The 25,810-nt window shown below is 36.8% G+C and overlaps 1 protein-coding gene across 1 annotated transcript in view; it reads right to left on the bottom strand.

The window, feature by feature from the left end:
- Positions 1 to 495: 495 nt before the first annotated feature.
- LIPC (lipase C, hepatic type) overlaps positions 496 to 25,810 on the bottom strand; it is a 50,460-nt gene continuing 25,145 nt past the window's right edge. The window contains exons 5-7 of the mRNA XM_031955274.1: positions 4,321 to 4,438; positions 3,471 to 3,689; positions 496 to 869 (exon numbers count right to left, since the gene is read on the bottom strand). Of these exons, the coding sequence (XP_031811134.1) occupies positions 758 to 869; positions 3,471 to 3,689; positions 4,321 to 4,438 (449 nt within the window). The 3' untranslated portion in view covers positions 496 to 757. The remainder of the gene's footprint in view (positions 870 to 3,470; positions 3,690 to 4,320; positions 4,439 to 25,810) is intronic.

The following is a 25,810-nucleotide window of genomic DNA, read 5'->3' as shown; positions in this document are numbered from 1 at the left end:
CTTCATAGCCACTGGCACAAATTATTCTCATCTGCCCAATGCACCAGGTGAAGTCTTCACATGCTTGTGGTAGACATCTCCCTATTTCACAAATAGGCTTGGGGTCAGTTGGTTACCCTCAACCTGGTTTAACCCATTTGCTGAAATAGTTTTACCAGGGTGTAGCTGCTGCATGTGCTATAGCTTCTTGGAGCCACAGGTGAGAGTTTGGAAAGTAGCAAACCCTTAAAGGAAGGGAGAAAAATAAGAGAACTATCCATTTAAAAAGCAGTAGGCAGCACGTATATATTATCATTAGATTAAAAAATATATTGACAAATTTTTAGTTACTAGGTGGCACAGAGGTGCCTAGAGTATTGAGCCAGGAAGATTCATCTTTCTGAGATCAAATCTGGCCTCACTTACTAGGGACCTGGGATAAGACACTTAACCCTGTTTGTCATAGTTTCCTTATCTGTAAAATGAGCAGGAGAAGAAAATGGCAAACTACTCCAGTGTCTTTGCCAAAACAACTCCAAATGAGATCATAAAAGAGTTGGGCCCTACTGAAACAACTGAACATCATCATCATATCTGAAGATCTATATAATGTGTATAAAAGTACTATTCATTATAATGAAGAATCTCTCTCCTCCTCTAAGAAAAATGTAATTTAGATTTTATTCATGTTCTATGCATGACTCAAACTTTGACTGAGGAAATTATACTTTTATCAATAAGTATACATTTATTCTTCATGATGGATATCCATTAAAGCTCATCTCATTTTCTGCTTCCGTGTTTTTAAACCTTTTTCACATCTTACAAAGGTTTTTTCTTCATTTTGGTAAAGCTGTTCATCATCCATATCTTGAGAACAAAATGTCATTCTAAGAAAACATAAAGCAAATGAAATGTTAACTTTCAGATACAGGTTATTACCATGTTTTATTGTTATATTTATTTTATAAATAACATTTGCAAATATTTTTTTTATAATTTTGGGAAAAAACAAAACCCAAGTCAGTAAAAGCAATCTATATATAGACTTTCCTATGATTCCCATTCTACTTCTATGTTGTTCCTTTAGAATCACAAAGGAAAAACTCTAAGCCCATTTTGATATGGTAGCTTTTCAGGATGTGAAAAAAGCTATCCTGTTCCTCTGAATCTTTCCTTAAGTGGAAAGACTGAAAGTGGAAATGTTCCACTGAACCTTTCAGTAGTTTCCTCTGAAACCACTCTTCATGTGACATGATTTTTCATACTTTTTACCATTCTGGTCAAATTTGTCAATGTCAGTGTAAATTTCCATCAGGCCAGAGATTCTTATGTCTTATATGCAGTACAAAGTATGTAGCACATAGTTGGTACTCAGTAATTGATCATTTATCCTGTTGTCAATACAGTCCAAAAAAAGGTGTTTTTTTTTTTTTAAGCAAATGCAAAGCTAAAACCACTAGAGTGTATTAAATATATTTGCTTCCTCAGTTATTCTTCAATTGAATTAGCAATGGGAAATGGAACTTGTCCCATCTTTTATCTTAGGAAGCATAGCACAATAGAGTGCTTGGCATCATGAAGACCTGACTGTTTTATCTCAGCACATACAGACTCTAGGCAAGTCACTATTGATAAGGCCTTGTGATTATCATGAAGAATTACAATTAGATGAAACTTTACTTGGAAAAAATTTTTAGCAGTGGGAAGGAAGGAGATTGTGTGAAGGTGAAGGACAGCTCCACCTCTGGGAAAACCATGCCAGGAGGGAACAACCTGTGATACTCTAGGAAGGCTGACTGTTCTTTGTTGCCATGACATGTGGGTAGAAGGGATTCCTTTGGACCCAAGAATCAGACCATGGGAACTAAGTATATTGTCATTTTCCTCAGGAATCTTTCTTCATGCCTTTAGAGAAATATGATGCCTTTTTTGGAGCAGAAAACTTCCTCCAGAATATTACCTCACCAAGAGGTTTCTAAGCATTTAAAGAGTTCAACATCTTTCTGCAGGGTAAACTTCTTTCTCACACAACTGTAGTATAAAGTTCACAGCAGTGCTGTTCCAATAGGCACAAACACTATTGGGGTTATCCACATTATATGATCTGGAAAAAACTTGGGAAGAGATCTTCACAGATTTTGTGTTTGGAATGTTTTGTGTTTGGTGTATATAGAAGAAGATCCCCTAGCATATTGGACTGACTTTCTGGGGGACAGGAGTTATGGGAGGATAGGAATAAGACTTATGTAGGATGAAAAGGTATTGATAGGTGTGTTCTGATTCATTTGGAAGAGTACCTACATTAATGAGATCAGAAATTCACTGATAGAACTTCTTTTGGACTCAAATTATTGCTCAGAAGTCCTTTCATACTTCTTAGCACAATTCTTCAGAGCATTTATTCTAAACATCTTTTCTCCTCACATTCTTAGACAAATGCCATAGATGCTCTCATACTTTTATAGCAGATCACTTTACCTCTTACTAAGATCAAAGATATTTGATGGTATTTCCTTTGATTCTTCAGCTTTTGACCCTTTTGTCCTTGACTGGAATGGCTCCAAAACTGCCTAATTATATTCCTGTCACTAACTGCCTTTTCCTGTCACTTTTCACTGGTTCCTTTTCTCTGAGCTCTAATAATAATGGCATTCCCCATGACATTTCTTTTTTTAAATTTCTTCTCTCTCGGTGATTTCATCTATTCCACATAGTATCAACTATCACAACTATGTAGAAAATTCTCAAGTTTACATTTGTGGTCGTAACTTCTCTGTTGAGCTCCAGACAGACTATTTACTGGACAATTTCACCTGATTATTGCACTGGCTTCTCAAGTTTCATATTGTTAAAATAAAACTTATTATTTTTTATCCCCATCTAAATTATTCTTCTTTCCTTTTTCTATCTCTCTGTTACACCACCCTTCTTCTAATCTCCAATGGTTATCTTTGACTTATAGGCTTACAAAGTTAGAGCAGGCAGGGACCTTAGAGGTCACTGAATTCAACCCTCCCACTTTACAAATAAAAATATACAAGTTAAGTGGCTTGCCTAGAATTACAAAACTAACAAATGCCTGAAGTGATATTCAGATCCAGTTCTTCTAGACTCCAGGTCCAGTGCTCTATCCATTAAACCAAGCCACCTCATTCCTCTCTCGCATTCCAGAAAATAACTAATTGTCACTTCCTAATAATTCTCTTCAAGATATCTTCATAATTTTATTCATATTTCTAAATATTTTCTAATTTAAATATTTTCTAATTTAAATATTTCCCTTTTTCATCCTCTTAGGAAACCTCAAATTAAAAAAAAAAAAGTTCATGGATAATTTTTCTTTAAAGTTTTAAGATTCTTTTAGTGGGTAGTTGTACCATGCCTGGGACTAGATGCTTCTTCCCCCCACAAAATGAAAACTATTTTGATATTGAATGATAAAATCATCTTTCATAAGAGGTTAGTTTTCTGATTAGCAATTCACTTACTTTTCCTGTGTTTCTCCTGCTTTGACTCGGATCTGCTTTATCATAAGTTTTGAATGGTGTGGTCTAATGGCCCAGGGAATTATTGTATGGAAGGTGTCCCACATGTTTGCCCACATTGCAGTCTTTTTCCATGTGAAATTGATCATTGTCATCTTTCCAATATCCAAATCCAGTGTGATGAGAAAAGAATAGGTTTTATTGCCTGTGATTTCTTTAACCCTGCAGGTATATAAAAGAAAGTCAGGTATAATCAAGTTATTTGTAAACAATATGAACTCTCTAGAATTTTTTTTTTTTTTTTTTTTTTTTTTTATGTTTTACTATCTGACAAGTGCTGCCATTTTATTGCTCTCATTTTGCAAGGCAAGAAATCCCAACACTATTTCCTCTGAGGTTCTGTGCTTGCAAGTGGACATGGTCAGAATAGATTAGCTTCCCACTGGAGCAGTTAACTTAGTGCAAGAGAATATAACACACTTTTCCACTCTGTGCTTTTTAAAAAAAATAATAAAATGGTCTGTTTCCCACCATCTTCCATTTTCTATCTTAAGCTAATTTTGGCAAAGGATAGGGAAAACAGGTTAATTTTGTCTTTTTTGTATTTTTAGTTATGACTTGTGATTTCATTGGTAAAAGGATCTCTCCATGTAGAAACTCTTTCCTCTAATACAGATGAACAATTCATCTATTATTTATAGTTTAGAGAGCTGCTTGGGCACTAAGCAGTTAAGAGATTTGTCCAGGAATATTAGAGTATTTTATAAATTGTTTCTAGCTTAACACTTGAAAGGAAAGTTACCAATTCTGGTGTCTCTCATTTCTATCCAATGGAAATACATCTCATACTCACAAAGTGATGGGAAGGTTGTGAGTGTCCTGTTTAGTCCCAATTAGAGTCATGGTGAAGGTTGGCTTTATGGGTTTCTCAGTTTGTGTGATGAATTGGATCTTGAACTGATAATGGTAAACTAGAAAGAAAATAATTTTATGGTGAGCATAACACTGGTGGCAGATATTTATAACGGTGAATATAAGATTTGCTTAAGCAGTCCTACATTTCTGGGGAGAAGAAGCATGAAAGAAGGTGAAATAACGTGATATGGTAGAAAATAGACTCGGGTGTAGAGTCAGATGACTTGGGTTTTCATTTTCCCTTTGATACTTACCACAAATAAGTCACTTCAATCTGGCCTCAATTTTCTCATCTGTATAATGGGCGATAGACTAATTCCTCTGAGGTCCCCTTTAATTCTTTCTGTTATTTTAAGAAGACTCCTCTCCAGTGGAGGTCTTATATAAGTTTACAAGGTTAAGAGGGAAATCCTGAAACATTTTTTTTTTATTAATTTAAATCAACATTATGCCCTGATAGAAATGAATTCCAAAATAATGTGTGTATATGTATCTGTCAGTTTCTCAATATTAGTAATATGGTTTAAATTGTGAAGCAGAGCTAAATATTAATTTTTATAACATAGTCATCAGTGATGTGCTAAATTTTCTTTGTTGGAGAGTTATTCTTTCAGTAGGTGGCAAAGTGGATAGAATGCCAGTCCTAGAGACTCATCTTCCTGAGTTCACATTTGACCTCAGATCTATTTATGTGACCCAGGGCAAGTCACTTTAGCCTGTTTGCCCTCGTTTCGTCATCTGTAGAGTGAGCTGGAGAAGGAAATGGCAAACTACTCCCGTATCTTTGCCAAGAAAACTTCAGATACGGTTAATAAGAGTTGTATGCAACTGAAATGACTGATCAACAACAAAAGGTTATTTAGTAAAAAAAAAAAAAATTAAATGTTAAGTGAATATAAACATAAAACGAAATTAAGAAAACTGAGTAACCCTATACTAGCAAGTAAGCATGCTGTTTATTAAAGCAGGCATGGAACTCATTCCAAGAAAATTTTCAGTTGCGTATTGTTCTTTGTGATTTCATTTTGGATGTTCTTGCCAACAAATTCTTTTAATCCATTTTATTTAGTTTAAAAGTTGTACTCCTTTCCTAGATTTCATTCCAAGAAATTTCTGAACTTGATTTATCTGTTAATTCTGAATTATTAGTTTCAGGGAATGGATTTGGGAGTGAAGAGTAGGTGAGTAAAAGGTTCAGACTCTTTTCTCCTAGTAACTAATAATAGGTTTTCTTGGTTTAATAGGAGTTAGAAACATGGGATGCAAAGTCCATGTACCAAATTAAAGCAGAAATTTAGAAATTCAGAATAGGAACATAGAAGCATATGAAATAGTAGAGCATAGAAAATAACAATACTCTAAAGGTAGGGAGGTCCTAAGAATAGACAGCCTAGTGGACAGGGAAGGCTATAAGAAGGAATAAATATGAAGGTTGTTTTTTTTTTTTTTTTTTTTTTTTAAAGCATTTAAAGTCCCTTATAACCTGGCCTCAATGTATTTTTTTCAGGATTATTTTACATCATTCATTTTTTGGAAAGCTATAGTCAAGCCTCAAACTAGCTTTTCTACTGTTCTTAAGAAATTCACTTCATCACCTATTTACAAACCTTTGCATTACACATCGGAGTACTTTTTACTTACTTCCAGCTCTTAGTCTCTACTTTCCTTCAATAATCAGTTCAAATGAAGGGATTAAATAAAACCATATCTGAAGTCCCTTCCAGCTCTCTATGAATGAATATAGAACTGTTATCCTTGGCACCTCTTTCAGTTGGTTGGCGTTTCCATGTATGCTTTCAGTGAAGCCTTTGTGATGATAGTAGACTCATTCAGCCTATACTAAAATGATAAAACAGATAAAGGGCTAGCAGAATGGTGCCAGGAGAAGTTGTTGGCAAATTGATGCTGTTGGATGCACAGCTCACTTCTGGGCAGCTGCAGAAAAGACTCATATTTTAGCAATGGTACAGAACTTGGAAACTTATCCCATAAGGTGGAGTATGTACTTACCTGAAGGACTTCCATTCCTATCTGAAAGCAAAGTGAGCAACAAAAATATGTTGGTTAAAAATAACCTGGCTCTTCTCCAGTCTTCCGGAGAATATTAAGATATAAAGTACTGGGGGAAACTCCTGTTGGGATCCATCCTGTTAGAAACATCTTTTATTGTCCAGGGTCTTTTTTTCCTGTGTGGAGTTCCAAGGTGGACTAGTATGCATTTGTCTGGGACTGATTTAGAGAGTGGTCACTGAGATACCAATTTTGAGGGTGGCAGCTGCTGATGAAAGTTGACCCAACTTGGTTGATAGTTCTGTGTCTGAGAATATATTCTGATACCCCAACTTGGATTTCTTGTTTGTTCTCTTGAAGACTACAATGATTATGATTATAACCTGGGCATGACTGAGCACTCCCCGTTTACCTAACATGAAGGCATCCTTGAGGGGCCTTCCCTAACTTGGAAGCCTTTTTGTCTCCTAACACTTGAGTGAAAGCCACCTTCGTCTTTAATACTGGTGAAACTGAGCTGGTTGTGCCCTCTCACCCTCCAAACATTCTGTTTAGCTATTCATGTATGCTTTGTATAGAAGACGAAGAAAGTAGTTTGCTCTGATACTAAATGGAGTAGGACCAAGAGAACATTGTACACAACAATAAGATTATGTGATGATCAACTGTGATGGATTTGACTTTTTTCAATAATGAAGTGATTCAGGCTAATTTCAATAGATTTGTGATGAAGAAAGCCATTGTTGTGCCACAGTTCCCTTTTGATGTCCTGACCTAGGATGTCCTGACCTAATTTCCCCATTGTCCTATTTAGTTACTCTGCCTCAGGTTATAACCTTTCCCTCTTAATGTTTGATGAGATAAAGGTCTACCTCAGTTGCTCTGCCCCCAACCCCAGGCTATAATCATTCCCTCTTAAATGGTTGATGAGATAAAGGTTTTATATCTTTAGGTTATAGACATTCCTTCTTAATGTTTGACAGGATAAAGGTTTATCCATTTTAGATGTCATTAGAATATCAGTAACCTCCCTCCATTGTGTCATCCTAGGGGCCTCTCCCCCATTAGGTTATCCCCACCCAGGTACCTCTCTCATTATGTCATGTTCTTGTCATCCTATAAAAAGCTTGCCCTCTGATACTTAAGGGCTGGACTCTTTGAGATGATACTCTCGTACAGCCCTGGGACCAAATATGGATCCATTAGGATATCTATCCATTTAATAAACTATTAAATTGGTCTCTCACCTCTGTCTTGCTCAGTTTCCTCTGGCATTACATTTTGGAGGCCCCAGCGAGATATCAGGAACTGAGAATGGGACTAGGAGCTAGAGACATCTCAAGTCTCCACTTTGGGCCTGGAAACAGTTGGGGATCTGAGTTTTCTCTTTCTTGGAAAAGGCCAGTCCTCTGGATTCCTCCAGAGGCTCCAGGAAGAGAGCATTTCATCAGCTTGGGCCACAACTGACAGTGGATACTTTAAATTCGGCCAGGGGAGAGTAAGTCCAATTTGATTTGTTTTTGTCTGTCTGTGTTAGCACCTAGATTCTCAGAATGTTAGAATATACTTGCTTGTGCTAACACCTGGGTTCTCAGAATAAATTCTGAGAAGTAGTGTTGAACTGCATGCAGTTGGCACTACCTGAGTGTCTCCTAAGACATATCTGGTTCTGTGTGCCAGTTGGCACAACTCTGGGCATTCCAGAGTATAAACCTGGGTGTCTTTTAAAGACACCATTTGGCTTAGCCTTGTGTGTGTCTAACCGGACACGGTTGTCACTATTGGGGTGTCCTTGAGATGCCATTGCTTGGTTCTTGATTAGTGTCTAACCGGACACGGTTGTCACTATTGGGGTGTCCTTTTTGAGACACCATTTGGCTTGGTTGATTAGTGTCTAACCGGACGTGGTTGTCACTATTGGGGTGTCCTTTTGGAGACACCATTTGGCTTGGTTGATTAGTGTCTAACTGGACACGGTTGTCACTATTGGGGTGTCCTTTTGGAGACACCATTTGGCTTGGTTGATTAGTGTCTAACTGGACACGGTTGTCACTATTGGGGTATCCTTTTTGAGACACCATTTGCCTTGGTTGATTAGTGTGTAACTGGACGCGGTTGTCATTATTGGGGTGTCCTTTTGGAGACACCATTTGGCTTGGTTGATTAGTATCTAACTGGACACAGTTGTCACTATTGGGGTGTCCTTTTGGAGACACCATTTGGCTTGTTTGATTAATGTCTAACTGGACGCGGTTATCACTTTTGAGGTATCCTTTTTGAGACACCATTTGGCTTGGTTGATTAGTGTCGAACCGGATGTGGTTGTCACTATTGGGGTGTCCTTTGAAGATGCCATTTGGCTTGGTTTTAATGTTAGTGTCCTACTGAATGTTGTAATTGTGTAATCTAAGTGTGATCAGTGTTCTGTACGTCTTGTATGTTATTGCTCTGTTTGGATTATGGGAGGGAAGACTAAAGCAGACAATTTCCCTCAGGGCTGTTCTTTCCAGATAGCCCCTGGTCTGTGTTAAATGTCAAATGGCTGCTGGACAGTCTATTGTCTGTGTTAAATGGCTGTTGGACAGTCTATTGTCTGTGTTAAATGGCTGCTGGACAGTCTATTGTCTATTAAATAGCTGCGGGACAGTCTAGTTATGCTCTGTGTTCTGTGTAATTTGTTTGTCTGTTTTGTTAATTTAAGAGCCCTGTTAAATTTAAGAACAATGTTCAAGTTTGGGAATTGGTTACTTCAATACTGAACTCCAGCTGGAGAAAATAGTTGATTAGGAATTTAAAGATGATTCTAAATTTGGGAAATTTTACTGTTGCCTGTGCAGGCTAGAATTAGTTATCTTTAAGTATAAGATCTTAAAAGAACAATAGCTTGTTAAAGAAGTTCTGTTAACTTGCCTGAAAGGGGTCACGTGCCTCTAATTAGGAACAAAAAGGATCTGACTTTTTTGAAAGCTTCAACTTTGACCAAATTGGAGCTTTGGAGGAGTCCATTGGGAATAATGGCCACATGGGGCCAGAAGGAGAGAAAGAAACTATGCTGTTTCATTATTTCAAATGAGATAGGAAAAGCAGTTTTGTATTATTGGGAATTTAAAGCTGTTTGTTACCTATATTATAACATTGTAAATTATGCTTTAAATCCAGCTCTGCTGGACATGTGGGTTTTAGGGAATTCACCCACCCACCCACTGATTTCTGCTACTTTAAATGTTGGGTGGGGTAGGGATCTTTTGTAAATATTTAAACTTGCCCCCCACTGCTGTTACTTCAGCTATTGGAGCATTTAGTTAGCCTGGAATGAAGTTTAGTTCTATTCCCTCTAAACTGTCCAGACATTTTTTTTTTTTATCAAGTTGTAGCTACCTGGTTCTTGGCTAAAAGCAGCAAACTGATTTGTATAAATATAAAGTAATGGTAAATATCTCTTTAGGATTTGTTATTGGAGGTAAAATTTCTTGGGTTTATAGTTAATGTCACTGCATTTTTTTTCCCTCCTGTAACTAATTTCTATAATCAGAGCAATGGTCAATAAGAAGTTATTAATGCAATTCAATTATGTCATACCTTGCTGTTTTCAATCTGGTTATCTGTAATCATTATATCCTAAATACTTGAGCAAATAAATATTTAGTTTGGTCATCTATTGGTTACTAGATATTGTGTCTGGATATTCAAGTTTTTTTTTAATTTTATAAATAATGAGAGGCCACATCTTGTGGCAGTCCTTGTGGACCAGTCTTTCTACCTTAGACTGTTCTAACTTTTCTTTGTTAGATTTGTTTTTGTTTCTAGATTTGGTCAAATTACAGATATGCTGACTTGCTTCTGGAACCTAGATCAAGCTTTGATTGTTAGCAAGCCACACTACACCCATCCCCCTCCCTGAACTGAGCATCTTTGCCCATTTTCAGCAGGAAGCAGCTTTTGAGAACCATCGCCTCTTTTCCTGATGTAATTTGGACTGATATAGGGGAATGGGAAAGTGATTGACTTGTTAGAACTTTACCTGTATTACTGTGTTTAAGACTTGGGATGGAAATTGTTAAACTTGTGTAACTATTGCTGTTATGTTTGAGGGACTTTTAGTCTGTTATGTATATGCATATGTATATGATTTATATGTGGGATGGCTATTTGATAATTCCTTTCCAAAAAAAAAAGGGAGGAAGAAATAGGAAGTTGGGGAAACTGGTGTATTTTCTTAGCCACTTCTGCCCTACCCCCTATCTTACTAGTTCAGATTTAATTGGAAGTCCTTTGAACAGTCCTTTTCATTTTTTACTCCTTGCTTAAATTTACTAGACTATGATTTGCTGATTGTGCTTTAATTTTGAAATCCCTTATTTTGTTGGAATTACCCTGGCAGACTCAGTTTTTGGGATTATTTTTTAGAAACAACCAGAAATTGGATACCTGTCTTGGAACAGGCAGTCTCTCTGAGCTGTTTCTCCACTCCTGTAACCCCAGTTCCTTAATTAGTATTTCAGCATAATTAAAAGGACCTTGTAGTTGATATCAGACCTCTAAAAGTTTGGGGTTTGCCTGTTTTGGTCTAACTGTGCATAATCTGCTCAAAAATCTGATCCTTTCTGCAGCCCTGTCTGTTCCTGTAGGCACGGACAGGTGGAGCTACTCCAAGCCTCACCCTTCTCCCCTGGAGCTGGTTGCCCCTCTGAATGGGCAGCACGTCTGCCTTGAGCCCTGCTGCTCTGTAAGCAGAGGCCGAGTCATGCACAAATGACCACAGACCTAACTGTCCATATTCTCCCCAACTGCAGAGGATCTGACATGATTGAAATAAGGAACTTAGTGTATTGCTGATTAACTCTGGGGTTATCAGGGAAAGACTTGATCTTGCCATATATCCTTGTATTATTCTAACTTTATTTTAATTTTTATTTGGTCTATTTACTTCACATAGGGTTGTTCAAAATTATGGTGCTAAGACTTTCTAGAGGAAGGTAATTCAATGATTTGAATAGTTACAAGAAGCAGAGTGGGGAATGTTGTACCACAGATCCTTTTGATGTTCTGACCTAGGATGTCCTGACCTAGTTTCCCCATTGTCCTATTTAGTTACTCTGCCTCAGGTTATAACCTTTCCCTCTTAATGTTTGATGAGATAAAGTTCTACCTCAGTTGCTCTGCCTCCAAACCCCAGGGTATAATCATTCCCTCTTAAATGGTTGATGAGATAAAGGTTTTATTCAGGGGTCCTCAAACTTTTAAAATAGGGGGCCAGTTCACTGTCCCTCAGACTGTTGGAGGGCCGGATTATAGTAAAAACAAAAACTTTGTTTTGTGGGCCTTTAAATAAAGAAACTTCATAGCCCTGGATGAGGGGGATAAATGTCCTCAGCTGCTGCATCTGGCCTGCTGGCTGTAGTTTGAGGACCCCTGTTATATCTTTAGGTTATAGACATTCCTTCTTAATGTTTGACAGGATAAAGGTTTATCCATTTTAGATGTCATTAGAATATCAGTAACCTCCCTCCATTGTGTCATTCTGGGGGCCTCCCCCCTATTAGGTTATCCCCATCCAGGTTGTTATCGTATAAAAAAGCTTGCTCTCTGATACTTTAGGGGTGGACTCTTTGAGATGATAGTCTCATACAGCCTTGGGACCAAGATCCATTTGGTTCCAGTATATCTCTCCATTTAATAAACTATTAAATTGGTCTCTAACCTCTGTCTTGCTCAGTTTCTCCAGCATTACACCATCTGCATCCAGAAAGAGGATTATGGGGACTGAATGTGGATCACAACATAGTATTTTCACCTTTTGTTGTTGTTGTTTGTGTGTTTGTTTTTTTTTCTTTCTCATTTCCCCCCTTTTGATCTGATGTTTCTTGTAAGCATGATAAATGTGGAAATATGTTTAGAAAAATTGCACATGTTTAACTTATATTGGATTACTTACTGTCTGGAAGAGGGGGGAGATGGAGAAGAAGGGTGAAAAATTTAGAACACAAGGTTTTGCAAGGATGAATGTTGAAAACTATCTTTGCATGTATTTTGAAAAATAAAAAGCTATTAATATAAAAACAAATGTTTTCAACATCCCCTTCTACCTCCTCTTGCAAAAGAAAGAAAATAATTCACTCACAGCATGGATTCCATTCATTTAACTAATGAGAAGGGAAGGACTTCCTCCCTCTATTCTTTTTGCTCTGAAAAATGTGCATGAAGATATTTATTTCTGTTCTGTGTTGATTTCAGTTTCAAGTGCCATAGATAATGCTTTTAGGACTGGGAGTCTGAGCCATGGTATGGACTAGGAGCCAGGATTGCAGGTGGTCTGGGATGGAAGCCCTGAGAAGCTAGAGTGTTTGGGACTTGAGGTGTTTTTTTTTTTTTTTTTTTTTTTGAACTTGGAAATTGAACTTTCCTATGGAATCATGGAACTAAAAGTATAAATCTAGCTTTCTTCCCCTTCCTAGAGATTGAGATTGTACAAGGCAGGAGGAGGAATATATTCTCATGGATTGGGGCAGTAAATTTGTATATTTGTGATTATTTCTTCTAAAGTAAATATTTCTATGTAAAAAGCTAATTTGACTGTTAATTGCTAACAGAACTGGGGTACAGGGTACCACCTGTGTACTTCAAGGAATACCATTGTTTGGAGTTGGAAACAATGTAAGAGCCTAGATTTTCCAATCTCCTTAAGGATATGAGAGAACCTCTGGAAGAGAGATGATATAAAACTGGCTTTAGTGGCTAGTTTTATACTGAAAACTGAATGGGCTTTTTTTCAATCTTTATTTTACAGCTGCATTTGACATTATAGAACTTCCTTAAAATTTTCTTCTTTGGTTTCTAAGATAATATTCTATCCTGTTTCTTGTCATTGGTTCTTCCTTTGTTATTTCTTTCACTGGCTTTTCTTCCTCCTCCCATTTCCTAATTATGGGTGTACCCCAGGGGTCATCATTCTTTTTATGAAAGTCAGAGAGACCAGAGTCCAAATCTGACATCATACCCTAAATAGCTGTGTGATCTTGGAGCACTTTCCTCCCAGGATTGTTTTGAGGGTAAAGTTAAATATTTCTAAAGAACTTTACAAACAATAATTTTATATGCATTTGTCTTCCCAATTAGTTAAGTTTCCATGCTGTGCTGGTTGGGGGATTTACTAGGATGGAAGGAGTACTAGATTTTGAGTCAGAGGACTTGTGCTGGAGATAAAAGAAAATGCAAAAATAGCCCTTGCCCTAAAGGAATTTACTTTTTTTTTTTTTTTTTTTTTTTAAATGCTGAGGCAATTGGGGTTAAGTGACTTGCCCAGGGTCACACAGCTAGGAAGTGTTAGGTGTCTGAGATCACATTTGAACTCAGGTCCTCCTGACTTCAGGGCTGGTGCTCTATCCATTGTGTCACCTAGCTGCTTGGGAGTTTACATTCTAAAGAAAGAGAAAACATGTACATAAAAAAGTGTGAGTAAGATACATATACAATATATATTTGTCTTTTTTCCATATTTCCCAGTATACCTAGTATAGCATCAGACCTACAACAGGAGATCAACAAATACCTGTTGGCAGATTGATGTTACTAATGTGGAAAGGTCATGCCTTCAAATAACCATAATTATTTTACTTATAAATAATCATGTGGTCAGAAAAAATCTTGTTTTGTTTCCAAAGGACAAAATATATGTAGAAATAACTAAATAGTAACCGTTTCTTTTTTCGATACTACAGTACTGGCCTGGGTAAGTATTGAAAGTGACTTCTTCTAGTAGTATCCCAAAGTTCTCTGTGATAAAAGTGCTTTATAATTCTAAGCAAGCAAAAATATATATTCTTCTGCAACCTTGCTGTAACATTCTCTACTCACTGAATGTCTGGTAAGTGTGGATAAATGTTTAATGCTGCTTTGCTGAAGATGTTTTTCTTCCTTTCTTCTGCAACAGCAGGCACAAGAAGATAGAATGAAAACCAAATAATGACTATTCTTGAAAAGCAACATTTTTTTCCTTTTTTTTTTTTTTTTTTTTTTTTTTTTTTTTTTTTGCTGAGGTGAAGGTGGGGAGGGAAGAAAAGCTACCAAAATGAAATTACTCCTAAAGGACTGTGGGAAATGAGATGCACATAAATTTCTGTTACATACCATATTGAAAGGAAGTATGTTTATATGTAAAGTGTATAAATAATATAAAGAAATGCAGCTATGCCTCATGAGGTATGTTTTTGAAAAAATATGTGCGTATTAAATTTTTGTTAGGTCAAGTCCATAGCTGGAATCAGGTACCTCACTATTTAGAGAAACCTATTAATGAATGCTTTCTTTTTAGTGTGTGAAAAATCCCTTTACAATGAGAATTACTTATTTTGTAAATTCAGTTTTATATTGTTTTTTTTTTTCCCTTTGTTAGTGAGTCATACCTGTGGTAAGTGGATTTTTGTTTCCTGCTCTAAACAGGCTAACTGAAAGAATAAGAAAAAGCATGTCTATGTGACCTTTGTCATTCCTTTGCCTCACATTACATTTACTAGAGAACTTAAAAAAAAATGTATCAGTATAAATTCTTTTTTTCATCCTAGGAATGAGAACATGATAACCTTCTTAGCTCTAGAGAGGTTATTTCGGGTCATAAAAAAGAAAAAATAAAATGGTACATCAAACCTGGATGAAACAAAAGCATACTTTGTCTGAAACACAGAAGTTAAATTGCTTAAGATTTGGTTCACTGGGGAACTGTCCAGCAATACATGAGACCCTACACAGGTATCTGTGCCCTTTTGCCTGTTTGAGGAAGGTAGAAGTGACAGAGAAGATCAAGTAATTATTTAGAAAGCAGACAAATGTTCTCACTAGGTTATGGGTTATGAAAAGAGAATATTTAGTTTCCCTTGGTGTTTCCTCACCTCTGGCAATCTCCCTGAGAATGACTCAGAATCATCAGATAGGGATTTTAGGTTTTGATAAAACTCTCTTTCAGACATTAAAAGGGATCTTTGTTCAGCATATTGAATTCCTCTCATGAAAATGGCAGGCATGAGATCTTATTCCTTGCCTGGAGCTGGCATTTTTTTGAAATAAAGGATACTCATTCTTGGAACTGAAATGCTTCTGGCCACAAAGTGAAATTTTAGATCATGGGAATGGAAGAAGGTGGATTATAATGACCAAAGCATTTCCAGATATTCCAATCTTGGCAAACATCAGATGGATCACTAGTCAGGGTTTTGAATGAAAATCAACTTGTGTTCAGGTAATCTGTGAGTGACCCAGGTTAGAACTGGTTTAAAACAGGTTTTTATGAAGAAGAAACTAGGTGTGATAGGCAGGAAAGGATTTTTTTTTTTAAACTTGCATGATCCAGTTTACAATAATAGCTCGTTTACCTAGTATTGAAATGTCATGAGAATGGATAGTTGCAATCTGTGTCTAGAGGAAAGGAAAACTTTTTTCTGTATCTGTACAGCAACTAAGGGAATGTCCAGTAAGACTAATCTGACTGGCATCTTGCCCTGGGTCTTTATGGACTGGTGACCATACTGGTTTCTTGTCTTCAGGAAAATATGATAGCAAGCCTCTGCTGTTAACCAAAGACAAAGCACAAAGAGGCTTTCTTCCAAGCTCTCAAGGCTGAGATGACACAAATATAACCTTGAAGGTTCATTTTACAAGAATCCTATCATCTAGAGAGAGATATGGAGATTATACTGGCTCATAAATTTCTCCAATGTCACTGGATACTGGGGTTCTCCAGTGTTGTTCTCTTTAGCCTCCAGGCATTTTTAGATTGGTCTCCAAGTATTTTTCTGGGCCCTTGGGGGGACTCTTTCTAAAATTAAAATTTCATTATTTTTATGAGAAACATATAGTGACAAAAAATGGCTTAGTGTAGTATCAGAGAGCCAGGTTGCAAAGGAAAAGACACTGAATTTGGAATTAGAGGACTTGAGTTCAGATCTCAGTTTAGTCATTAACTCTCTTTGTGATCTGAGGCAAGTCGTATAACCTTATAGTCCCTCAGTTTTGTCATCTTAGAAGAGGCATTAGGCTAGATTGAGATCCCTTCCAACTCTTGCCCTATAATCCTATTATGTAGGATCTATATGAGGCCTTCTCAGAGAACTGATCCCTGCCATAGTTTGGGGCTACAGTTCCAGGAAAAAAACCAATTGTCGTACCCTTGCTTAATCAAGAAACAATTTTATAATCTATAGTACCCCTATTGTACCCTAAGGATGAAATAGATTCCTGTGATAGACTATGAGCCAAGATGAGGTAAAAATTGTTTTAAGGTATAAAAACCATTCTCTGTGGTCTGTCCTTTGCCTCACTCCATTAGACTATGCTAATGGAGGTGATGCCCTTTTTCTACAGAAATTGAATAAACTGCTTTCTGCTCTAGCTCTGAGAAACAGCAATTTAAATTATTTTGTGTTAGTGGTCACTATCCTACACAGTTTTCTGGGGGCTGGTCTGGGATTGTGCTTTCTCACTGGTGACTCTCTGTCATTCCCAAAGGCAGGCATCTGTCAGGGGAGCAGTCCTCATAGTCTTTGGACTTGATGGGGGAGATCCCACTGTGGGAAAAGTAAGAGCCCCAAAGAGATGGACTCACCAGAGCAGAAAACAGAAGAAACTCCGACAGACTAAAAGAGGAAAAACCTGGCTGGTGGTGGGAGGAACAGTCATGCAAGTAAATACCTGTAGCCCGGTGTAAAAGCTGAAAGGGGAGCCCTGAAAGGGACAGTGCCTAGCAAACTGAGCTGAACAGAGGCCCTAGGATTATTAGAGACAGTGGTCCAGTGAAAGGGGCAGCATTTCATAAGCCTCTCCGGGTGATTGAGGGAAGGGAATGACCCCTCTGTAATTAGCATGCAGTAATAAATAGAAACATGAACCTAAGAAGTAAATTGAAAATTGGGATGAGTTCCCTAGGTGTAAGCTAGGAGGAGGTACTATTTGGCCCAAGTACAGATCCTCTGAGCACTAGGTATGTCAAAAGTTAAATTCATATGGAAAAAGCAGAATATGTGAGTGTGTTTTGTCTTCAATGTTTTCCTCAGCCAGCTGAATTACAAAGTAAAAAAAAGCGCCATTTGGGGATTTAAGAATGCTTGTGCACCTTGATGAAAAATATTCTGAATTTTTCTTAAGCTTTCAAGCTTCTCTTCCTAGAAAGGACTGGGAATGGTCAAGATTTGCTGTGTGTACACTTATATCTAGTTCAGCCTCTCCAAAGAATGATAAGCTCCCTCAAAACCTCCATACTTTAGAGTTTCTATCTCAGTTTCTATCTAGATGAGTCTCTATGTTCCCAATCTCCAGAATCCCAACTTCTCAGGGGACTTTGGTATGGTTTATCTCCACGTGGCTTTGGGATAGTAGTCCACATAGGGAAGAGTATAAAATTTAGGTGGGGGATAGGAGCCATTGCCATTTTTGCTTCCAAGATGTCTCCATCTCAGATTTCAAATAATTTACTGCCATTTCAGAGATTTCGGCAGTCTAGGAGAATGGAGTTTTTGAGGAAGAAGAGGCATTTTCTCCCAAGAATGTGACCTAAATAACTGTGGGTTTAAATTTAAATGGTATATGATAGAATTACTTTCAATTGACGCATTTGAGGAAAAGATTTTAGAAATATGTGTGCGTTCATATTGTAGTATTGCTACTAGAAGTTTAAATCTGCATTTGATTGGATTTTAAGTTGGAAAAAATTATTATTAAAACAAAATGATCTGGTAACTTATTTAAAGAGGTTACATGTTTGTATCTCCTAAATAGATAAAATATGTTGCTTTCTAAATTGCATATTGAGTTATTTGTAAAAATTCTGAGCAATGTTTTAAAATTAGTCAGCTCTGCTGGACATATAATAAGTTTTATGAAATTTGGTCCAAAGTTATTTAGATATTTAAAAAAAAAAAGATGGTTTTAAAAATAAGGGACAAGAAAGGTTGATTTGCAAAAGCAATTGATAGTCCAAATGGAACATCCAGTTAGAATCTCACAAGCTAAAATATTGATTTTTAAAATATTTTTTTCTTAATTTTTCTGTATGTTAAAATTGGAAACTTGATTGTAAATTACATGAATTTCTATGTTTTGTCTATTTGGCTATCACTTATGAAAATTGTGAAATTGTTAATAAGTTATTTGGGGTTATTGTCATAATATTGAAACCTAAAATTGTTAAGGATTATTGATCTGATAGGTTGTTGCAGAGAGGAGTAGGATGTTTTGACTGGCACCAAAAGATGTGTTTCTGGACCCAAAATGGAGGTTAGAATAAACATCAGGAATGGTAAATATGAAGTAGAGTGGAAGAACATAGAAAGGGGTCTTAATAATTAATGATGGAAAGGGTTTCTAGTTAACTGCAGATTCTTTGAAAGTGATTATTTCAAAACCCATTCAGCAAATTATCTAATATTTATTAAGTGCATCATGATCTCATTGCTTAATGAATATGATCTATAGCTTTCTTGCTCTTGGCACATGGGATAGATAGTTTAGGATTTTAAACCTGATTAGTGAAACTTGCTATTGAGATGAAATCTCTTGGTATTACAACTGTCATTGTTTTGAGTTTTGAATTTAGGAATGATTATCTGCTGAATTATTAAGTTAGTAACTCACCATTTGAGAGCTGAATTGACAAAAGTGGGATTGTTACTACATGATTGGTTGTCAAACTGTGCCCTCAGATTGAGGACCTGAAGGATAAGTTGTGATGCTATTATAATCATACCCCTGCTTTTTCTTCTTTTAGCAGATTTCTATAATCAGAGTAAGTGGTCAGTAGAAGCCATGCAAGATCAAGTATTTTGCCGTTTTCAATCTAAAAATATGTAGTCATTATTTCTTATAATTAAATAAATTAGTATTTGGCCTAGTCATCTGTCTGTTGCTAGATATATGTGTTTGTATGAAGTAAGGTATTTTAAGAACCTTATGTAAATAAAAAAACAATAGATACAACTGTCTCTGAGACCTTTATTTTATTGATTATTGATTATTGAAAGTAAAACTGAAATCTTTCATATGATTTAGAGAAGAGGATTTTAGGGTATTGAAGTTTTCTTAGAGGGATATAACTTATGGAATGTCTTGTTACATCAATGGAAAAATTTATGGAAATCAGAGTGGTTTTTAAACACCCTCAGGCCAGCTTCTAATCCCAGAGCCAAGCCAGTGGAACTTCTTAAAGCCTACAACAAGCTACCATGTCTCTTGTGAAATCTATTTTCACTGGTCTCAGACTAGGAGCCCAAGTGACTCCTCAGACTAGGAGCCCAAGTGACTCCTGAAAGTGCTATTGAACCCCCTTCTCTTGAAACCTGTTCAGAGTTATAGGGAGACTTGTCTAAAAACATTACACACACACACACACACACACACACACATAGACATACAGGCAGAGGTTTTATACATATACCTCATGCAGAAGTCTGGGCTAATCTCTATCATTATCCTGCTTTTGATAGATAAATGAGGCCTGTTAATGAAGAATTTTGTGAATACCTTTGTTATTCTAATAGGACTCCCCCTTTTGTTTTTGGGTTATAATGTAGTCTCTAAAAAAGGAGATGATACCTAACTATTTACAGAATCTGCAGGGAAAAATAAAAGCACACTTCCCAAGAATGAGTGTTCTGCTCTTTGTACTTATGCTCTCTCTAGTTCTCGTAGGTTTTTTTTCTCCTAGACTTTAAGCAATTTACCTTCAAATGACCAGCACTAGATACCTATATTGATCAGCGTCAGGGGTCTGATTCAACCCACTAGATTTTCAGTTAGCTCAAGCCCCTTTGAATGGGACTCTGTAGGAGAATCAGATCAACATCTGTTCTCAGCAGGAAGTAATTTCAGAAGATGAGATCATCACCTCATACCCTAAAAGACTTTGGGCCCAATTTGTTTGGGAAGGAACTAGAATTGGTTGGTGAATGGACCCTAAACTGTCTAGTATTTAAGTGGGCTCCCTGTAAGGAGGTGGGAGGTTAATGCTATCTCCCCTGCTGCAGGAGTATCTGGAGCTTAAGTTGGGGACATTAGGTTTGGGTTAATGTTTTATAGGGAAAGGGTATAGCATAAATAATTCAGTTTGATGCTTGTCAAATTGTAAAATTGTAGAGGCTTAACTAGCCTTGACAAGTAGGTACAATTGTGTACTAATAGAGAAAGAGGTTTTTATGGAATTGCCTGTCCTATTTGGAATAATATTTGGTTTGCTGTAAGGGCTAGACATTTAGAAAATGCAGATCAAAGAGTAAGTTGGTTATACGTGTAATAGGTATTGATCTCTTAGGAAGATTTGGAATCAAGTTAAGGACTTAAGGCAAATGATAGACACCAGTGCCTGAGGAGAATTGGTAAAGTACTCTGTAAAAAAGTCTGAACAAAAAGCAGTTTCTAGGTCTGTGCTACATGTCCAGATAGTACCATTCCCTTTATGTATGTAAAAACACAAAAGTGAATTTCTTTTGTTCCCCAAATAACATTTCTGGGAGAATTGCAGTGCTTTAATACTAGTTTTTTACTTCTGGAGATTGATCAGCTTTCCTCTCATGGCAGGGTGAAAGATTCCAAAATCTAGGGACTGTACTAGCATGTACCCAAGTCTGGAATGTAACAGAGAAGCTCTAGCAATTTCTCAGGTGAGCAGTGCCCAAGCAAACCTTGGGTGGAAGTAGTGCTCTCAAACCTGCTTTGCCTGGGAACTGAGTAGGCACCTGTGTGCCCATCCAGTTGGCTATTCCTTTTACCTTGGCATTCAATGACGTAAGAAAGACTGAATCAGGAAGAATTGAGTCAAGAATAGTAACTGATGAATTCAAGACTAGAAATCTAGTCCTGGATTTAGGTCATTCCTAGTCTGGTGAGTAACTATTATTGTATAAATCACACCAGAGAAATGGTGAAGGGAATAACAGAATAGTTAGATGCTACTAGTGGAATGGCATGGGAAAATAAAATGACTCCAGAAAGGATATTGGCAGGAATAGGAGGAACATGTATTATAATTGGAAATTTCACTTCTAGTACAATCCTATCAGAAGAATTAGAGAATTTAGGGATTAACCTGTGTAAAGAGATCTGTACAGGGGTTAATAGACTTTTATGAGATGGGATGTAAAAAAAATTATTAGCCAAATGTGAGGGGTAGAAAACGATATGAAAACCAAATTATTAAAAAGAAAAAAGTGGGATTGTGAGGAATAGATGGGTATTTGTTTTTTTGCAGTTACGAAAATTAAATTTGAGAAAGGAAACTTAAATTAGAAAACAAACTCACAAGAACATCAAAGAATAATCAAGGGTAGAGTTTATTTTCTCCCAAAAGAATATTAGCTCTTTGGAGCAGGGACTGACTATGTAATGAAAGGTGGAGATTCATGTCCTGTAACTTCCATAACATTCATTTAATGGGGAATCAGGGGTAGAAGCCCATAAGTCAGGAAGATGGGAGAAGTCCTGAAGGTATGATATATAGAGAAGTTGAAAAATTGCATGGGGATTGATGTGAGAAGTCCTCAAATGGTCAAAAAGAGGAGGAATTATGCTGGATCAATGTGAGGCCTTCTCAGAGAACCCTGCCATAGTTTGGGGCTACAGTTCCAAGAAAAATCCCCCTTGTACTCTTACTTAATCTTGCGCAAACTACTTTGTAATCTATAGTCCCCCAGTTCTTGTACCCTGAGGGTGGAGTGGATTCTTGTGATAGGATCCGAGCCCTGATAAATTGGGGACACCTGGGGCCTAAGATGAGTAAAAAGGCCTATGTTTTAAGGCCTATGCTAATAGAGGTGACACCCTTTATCTGCAGAAATTGAATAAACTGCTTTCTGCTCAGGCTTTGAGAAATGTCTATTTGAATTATTTTGGGTTAGTGGTCCCTGTCTGCCTCGAGACAATGGGAAAGAATTCTGGATGTGGATTCACGAAGATTGACCTGGATTCCAAGCCTATCTCTTTGTGCTTCATATCTCTATGAGGATAGGCAAGTTTTAAACTTTTCTATGCTTCAGTTTCCTCATCTGTTAAATGTGCATCATCCCACCTCATAGTTTGAGTATGAGCTTCAAATGTAGGTAAAGAATTTTAAGGACCTTAAAGTATTCTCAAAATGCCAATTGTTGCTATTTTTTTTTTTTAATCATGGGAGGGGAAAACCAAAACAATGAGCTTGAAGATCCACTGAAGTATCAGAGAAGTATTATTTCCAAGACTTCTGAATGGAAGCTGTGTAACCACTTGTCAATAATGATATGGCTATTGTTATTGAGTTGTTTTAGTCATATCTGACTCTTTATAACACCATTTGGAATTTTCTTGGCAGCAAGTCTGGAATGGTTTGCCATTTCCATGTCCAGATCATTTTACAGATGAGGAAACTGAAGCAAACAGGATTAAGTGACTTGCTCAAGGTCACACAGCTAATAAGTGTCTGAGGCCAGATTGGAACTCAGGAAAATGAGCCTTCCTGACTGCAAATCCAGTGCTCTACCCACTGTGCCACTCTACTGATGATATGGAGAGGATCCCTTTTCAGCCATAGGATGGAACAGACAATTAGGTTCCCTTAGGATAAGTAACCCATAATAGGATATGCCATAGTGTCTGTTCTAAAAAACATCCTAGTCCATCCCTTCACTTCCATCATCCTGCTATGTAGAAGCCCCTAATCCTGAAACTGGGTAAAAGGGTTATTGTACCAGATCAACCTAGAAACTGCAACAGAGACCTTGACCAATCAACTTTTGCCCCAATCCCTGCCCTATTCCTCACTCCCTAAAACCAAATTAACCGTGTATACTGTTCATTTGGAAAAATGCTGCCTCTTTGGAGGTGGGGAGGGAACTGGGGTTCTTCAATCATCCTGATCCATGTCTTTCCATTGGACTCAGCTCCAAAAGAAAGAATATGACTTTGCATAACCCTACCTCACTTCAATCTAATTTATTTGCATGTCATTAACCTTCCTCTTTGATGTTATGGTCCTTTTTGAGAACAAAGGACAGACAACAACTCCTGGGATAGATTGACAGTCCCATAACAGATAAATAACCCTAATTCCAAAGATATCTTGGGAGAGTTAGTAGAATAATGTTGCTACCTAATCCACAACAATCCATCCCTTGTATGAAAGCATCTAAAAAGTTAAAAGCTCTTAACTTAGGTACCTTCTTGAAAGCATCCAAATGCAATCCTATTCAAGCAGCCATTACCCTGAGAAGTGGGCTTGAACATTTGCAAAAGTTCCCAAGTCAGTGAAAAATGAAGTGGGCAGTAATCGACAAAACGTCTTTGTTTCATTTAACTATTAATTTTCCTTGTTCTTTGTTGTTGCTGTTTCTGTTGCACATTTACCCTGTTTATAGTGAACCAAACATGAGACATCTAGTTGAAGAAAAGAATTTCTCTGATTGTCCTTGATAATTTTCCTTTGTTAGAATAGTGGAATGAGGAATCACCACTTGTGAAACTATCACAAGAAACTCTCAAGTTCTATCTTGATTACTAAACTGATTTATTAAGATGTATGTGAGAACTTGACCTTTCTTTTGGTATGTATATATTTTATACATACATATATATAAAATATGCACTTGTTAAGAATGTACATGTTATAATCAACACAAAACTAAACAGAATTGTATTACCTTGGCATTATTGCTATGGTTGAAGATATTAGTTATTTTGCTTTTAATTGAAGGCTACATTTTGCAGATTATGGAATTTAACAATCAGGTGCTTCCATATATTTAGACCCTTAGTTATTGTACAAGTTGATGTGACTTTTCTTTGCTGTAATAGTCATACTAACCATTGCCCTTTATAGAACCTCAGATTCTTAAAAATAGAAAATATCTGCATCCAGAAAAAGAACTAAGGAGATTGAATGTAAATCAACACATGCTATATTCACTTTTTTCCCCCTCTTTTTAAAAAATTTCTTTCATGGCTTTTTTCTTTTATTCTGATCAGCATAAACTGCAGTGGGACTCACTTCCTTTTCCCCTTTGGCTATGTTTCTATTTAAGGCAAGCTAAATTGACTTTAGCCTTGTTGACCACCATAATATGTTGTTGATTTATGATGATGTACTTGCAATCCACTAATTTCCCTAGAACTTTTCTAAGGAAAATGTTGTCTACCTGATACCCTATCCATTTTGTACTTGTGAAGGTGATTCAGTCTTATAAACAGCCATTCAGAAATCAGACTAAGAAGATTAATATGTTTCATTTTAGAAAGACAAAAGCAGAGGAAGGGAAGATTTTCTGAAACTCCAAGTTTGGAAAGGACAGAGATAGAAGGCAACCCTGACTAAATACCACCTGTCTCCTGAGCACTTGTCCCTAAATATGCCATTGAAGATTTCTCTATTTACCAACAGGAAATATATTTAACTCATAAACCTGCCTTGGATGGAGAATTCTGATGCATGCATCTAATTTCATGCTTATGAAATTACTTTTCCTGATGTGGAAAATTCTGGTCATGCCTTAATAGACTTTGTAAAGACACTCAGTAAAAGGGAGATAGTATTTTATAGTGTAAAGAGCTCTAATCTTGGAGTTAGAAAATATGAATGACATCCCAGATATACCACTTATTACCTCTAAGTAATTAATCATTAATTCACTTACCCTTCTTAACCTTCTGTTTTCCCATCTGTAAAATGAACTATCTCAGAGCATTATGAAAAAGCACTTTACAGTAGGAAGAGAGAAAGCAAACAAGCATTTCTCAAGGGCCAGCTACATGCCAGGATACTAAGCATTTTACAATTATTGGTCCTGTGTGCTATTGTTATGTTTGTTTTACAATTGAGAAAACTGAAGTAAACTGGTTATTAAGTGACTTATCTAGGGTCACACAACTATTTTAGTATTTTAGAGTATTTTAGAAGCTGTATTTCAATTCAAATATTCCTTACTCTGGACAGAGACCCCTGTCCATTGTACTACCCAGCTACTTCTGGCATGGTGGTTTCTAGCTGTAATCCCTACTACTGTTGAGACTAAGGTTGGCACTTCATTTGGGCTCTGGAATTCTAAACTGTAGTTTAGATGAGCTAAGATAATCAGGTGTCCACGCTAAGTTTGGCACTAGTATAGTGAGACCCAAGAATGAGAGGTCACCAGGCTGCCAACACAGTAGGCAGGTCAAAGTTTTTGTCCCAGTGAATAGTGAAATCAGTTCACGACTGGCCACTGCACTTCTGGCCTGAGCAAGAGAGAAAATTGGTCTCAAAAAAAGTGCTTTGTAAAACTTAAACATGAGATGTAAATGTGAGGAATTACTATTACCAAGTTATCCAGTGTATAGCATTTTCTGTCATCTTCAATATGTTTTTCAAAATGTTTGTGAGCTAAGGTGTCTATTCCTAAGTTAGACTGAAATCAATTAGACATTTAAAGATAGGTAAT

Source organism: Sarcophilus harrisii, chromosome 2, assembly GCF_902635505.1.
Source record: "Sarcophilus harrisii chromosome 2, mSarHar1.11, whole genome shotgun sequence".
NCBI classification, from domain to species: Eukaryota; Metazoa; Chordata; class Mammalia; order Dasyuromorphia; family Dasyuridae; genus Sarcophilus; species Sarcophilus harrisii.
This window is presented reverse-complemented; position numbering and strand designations above follow the sequence as displayed.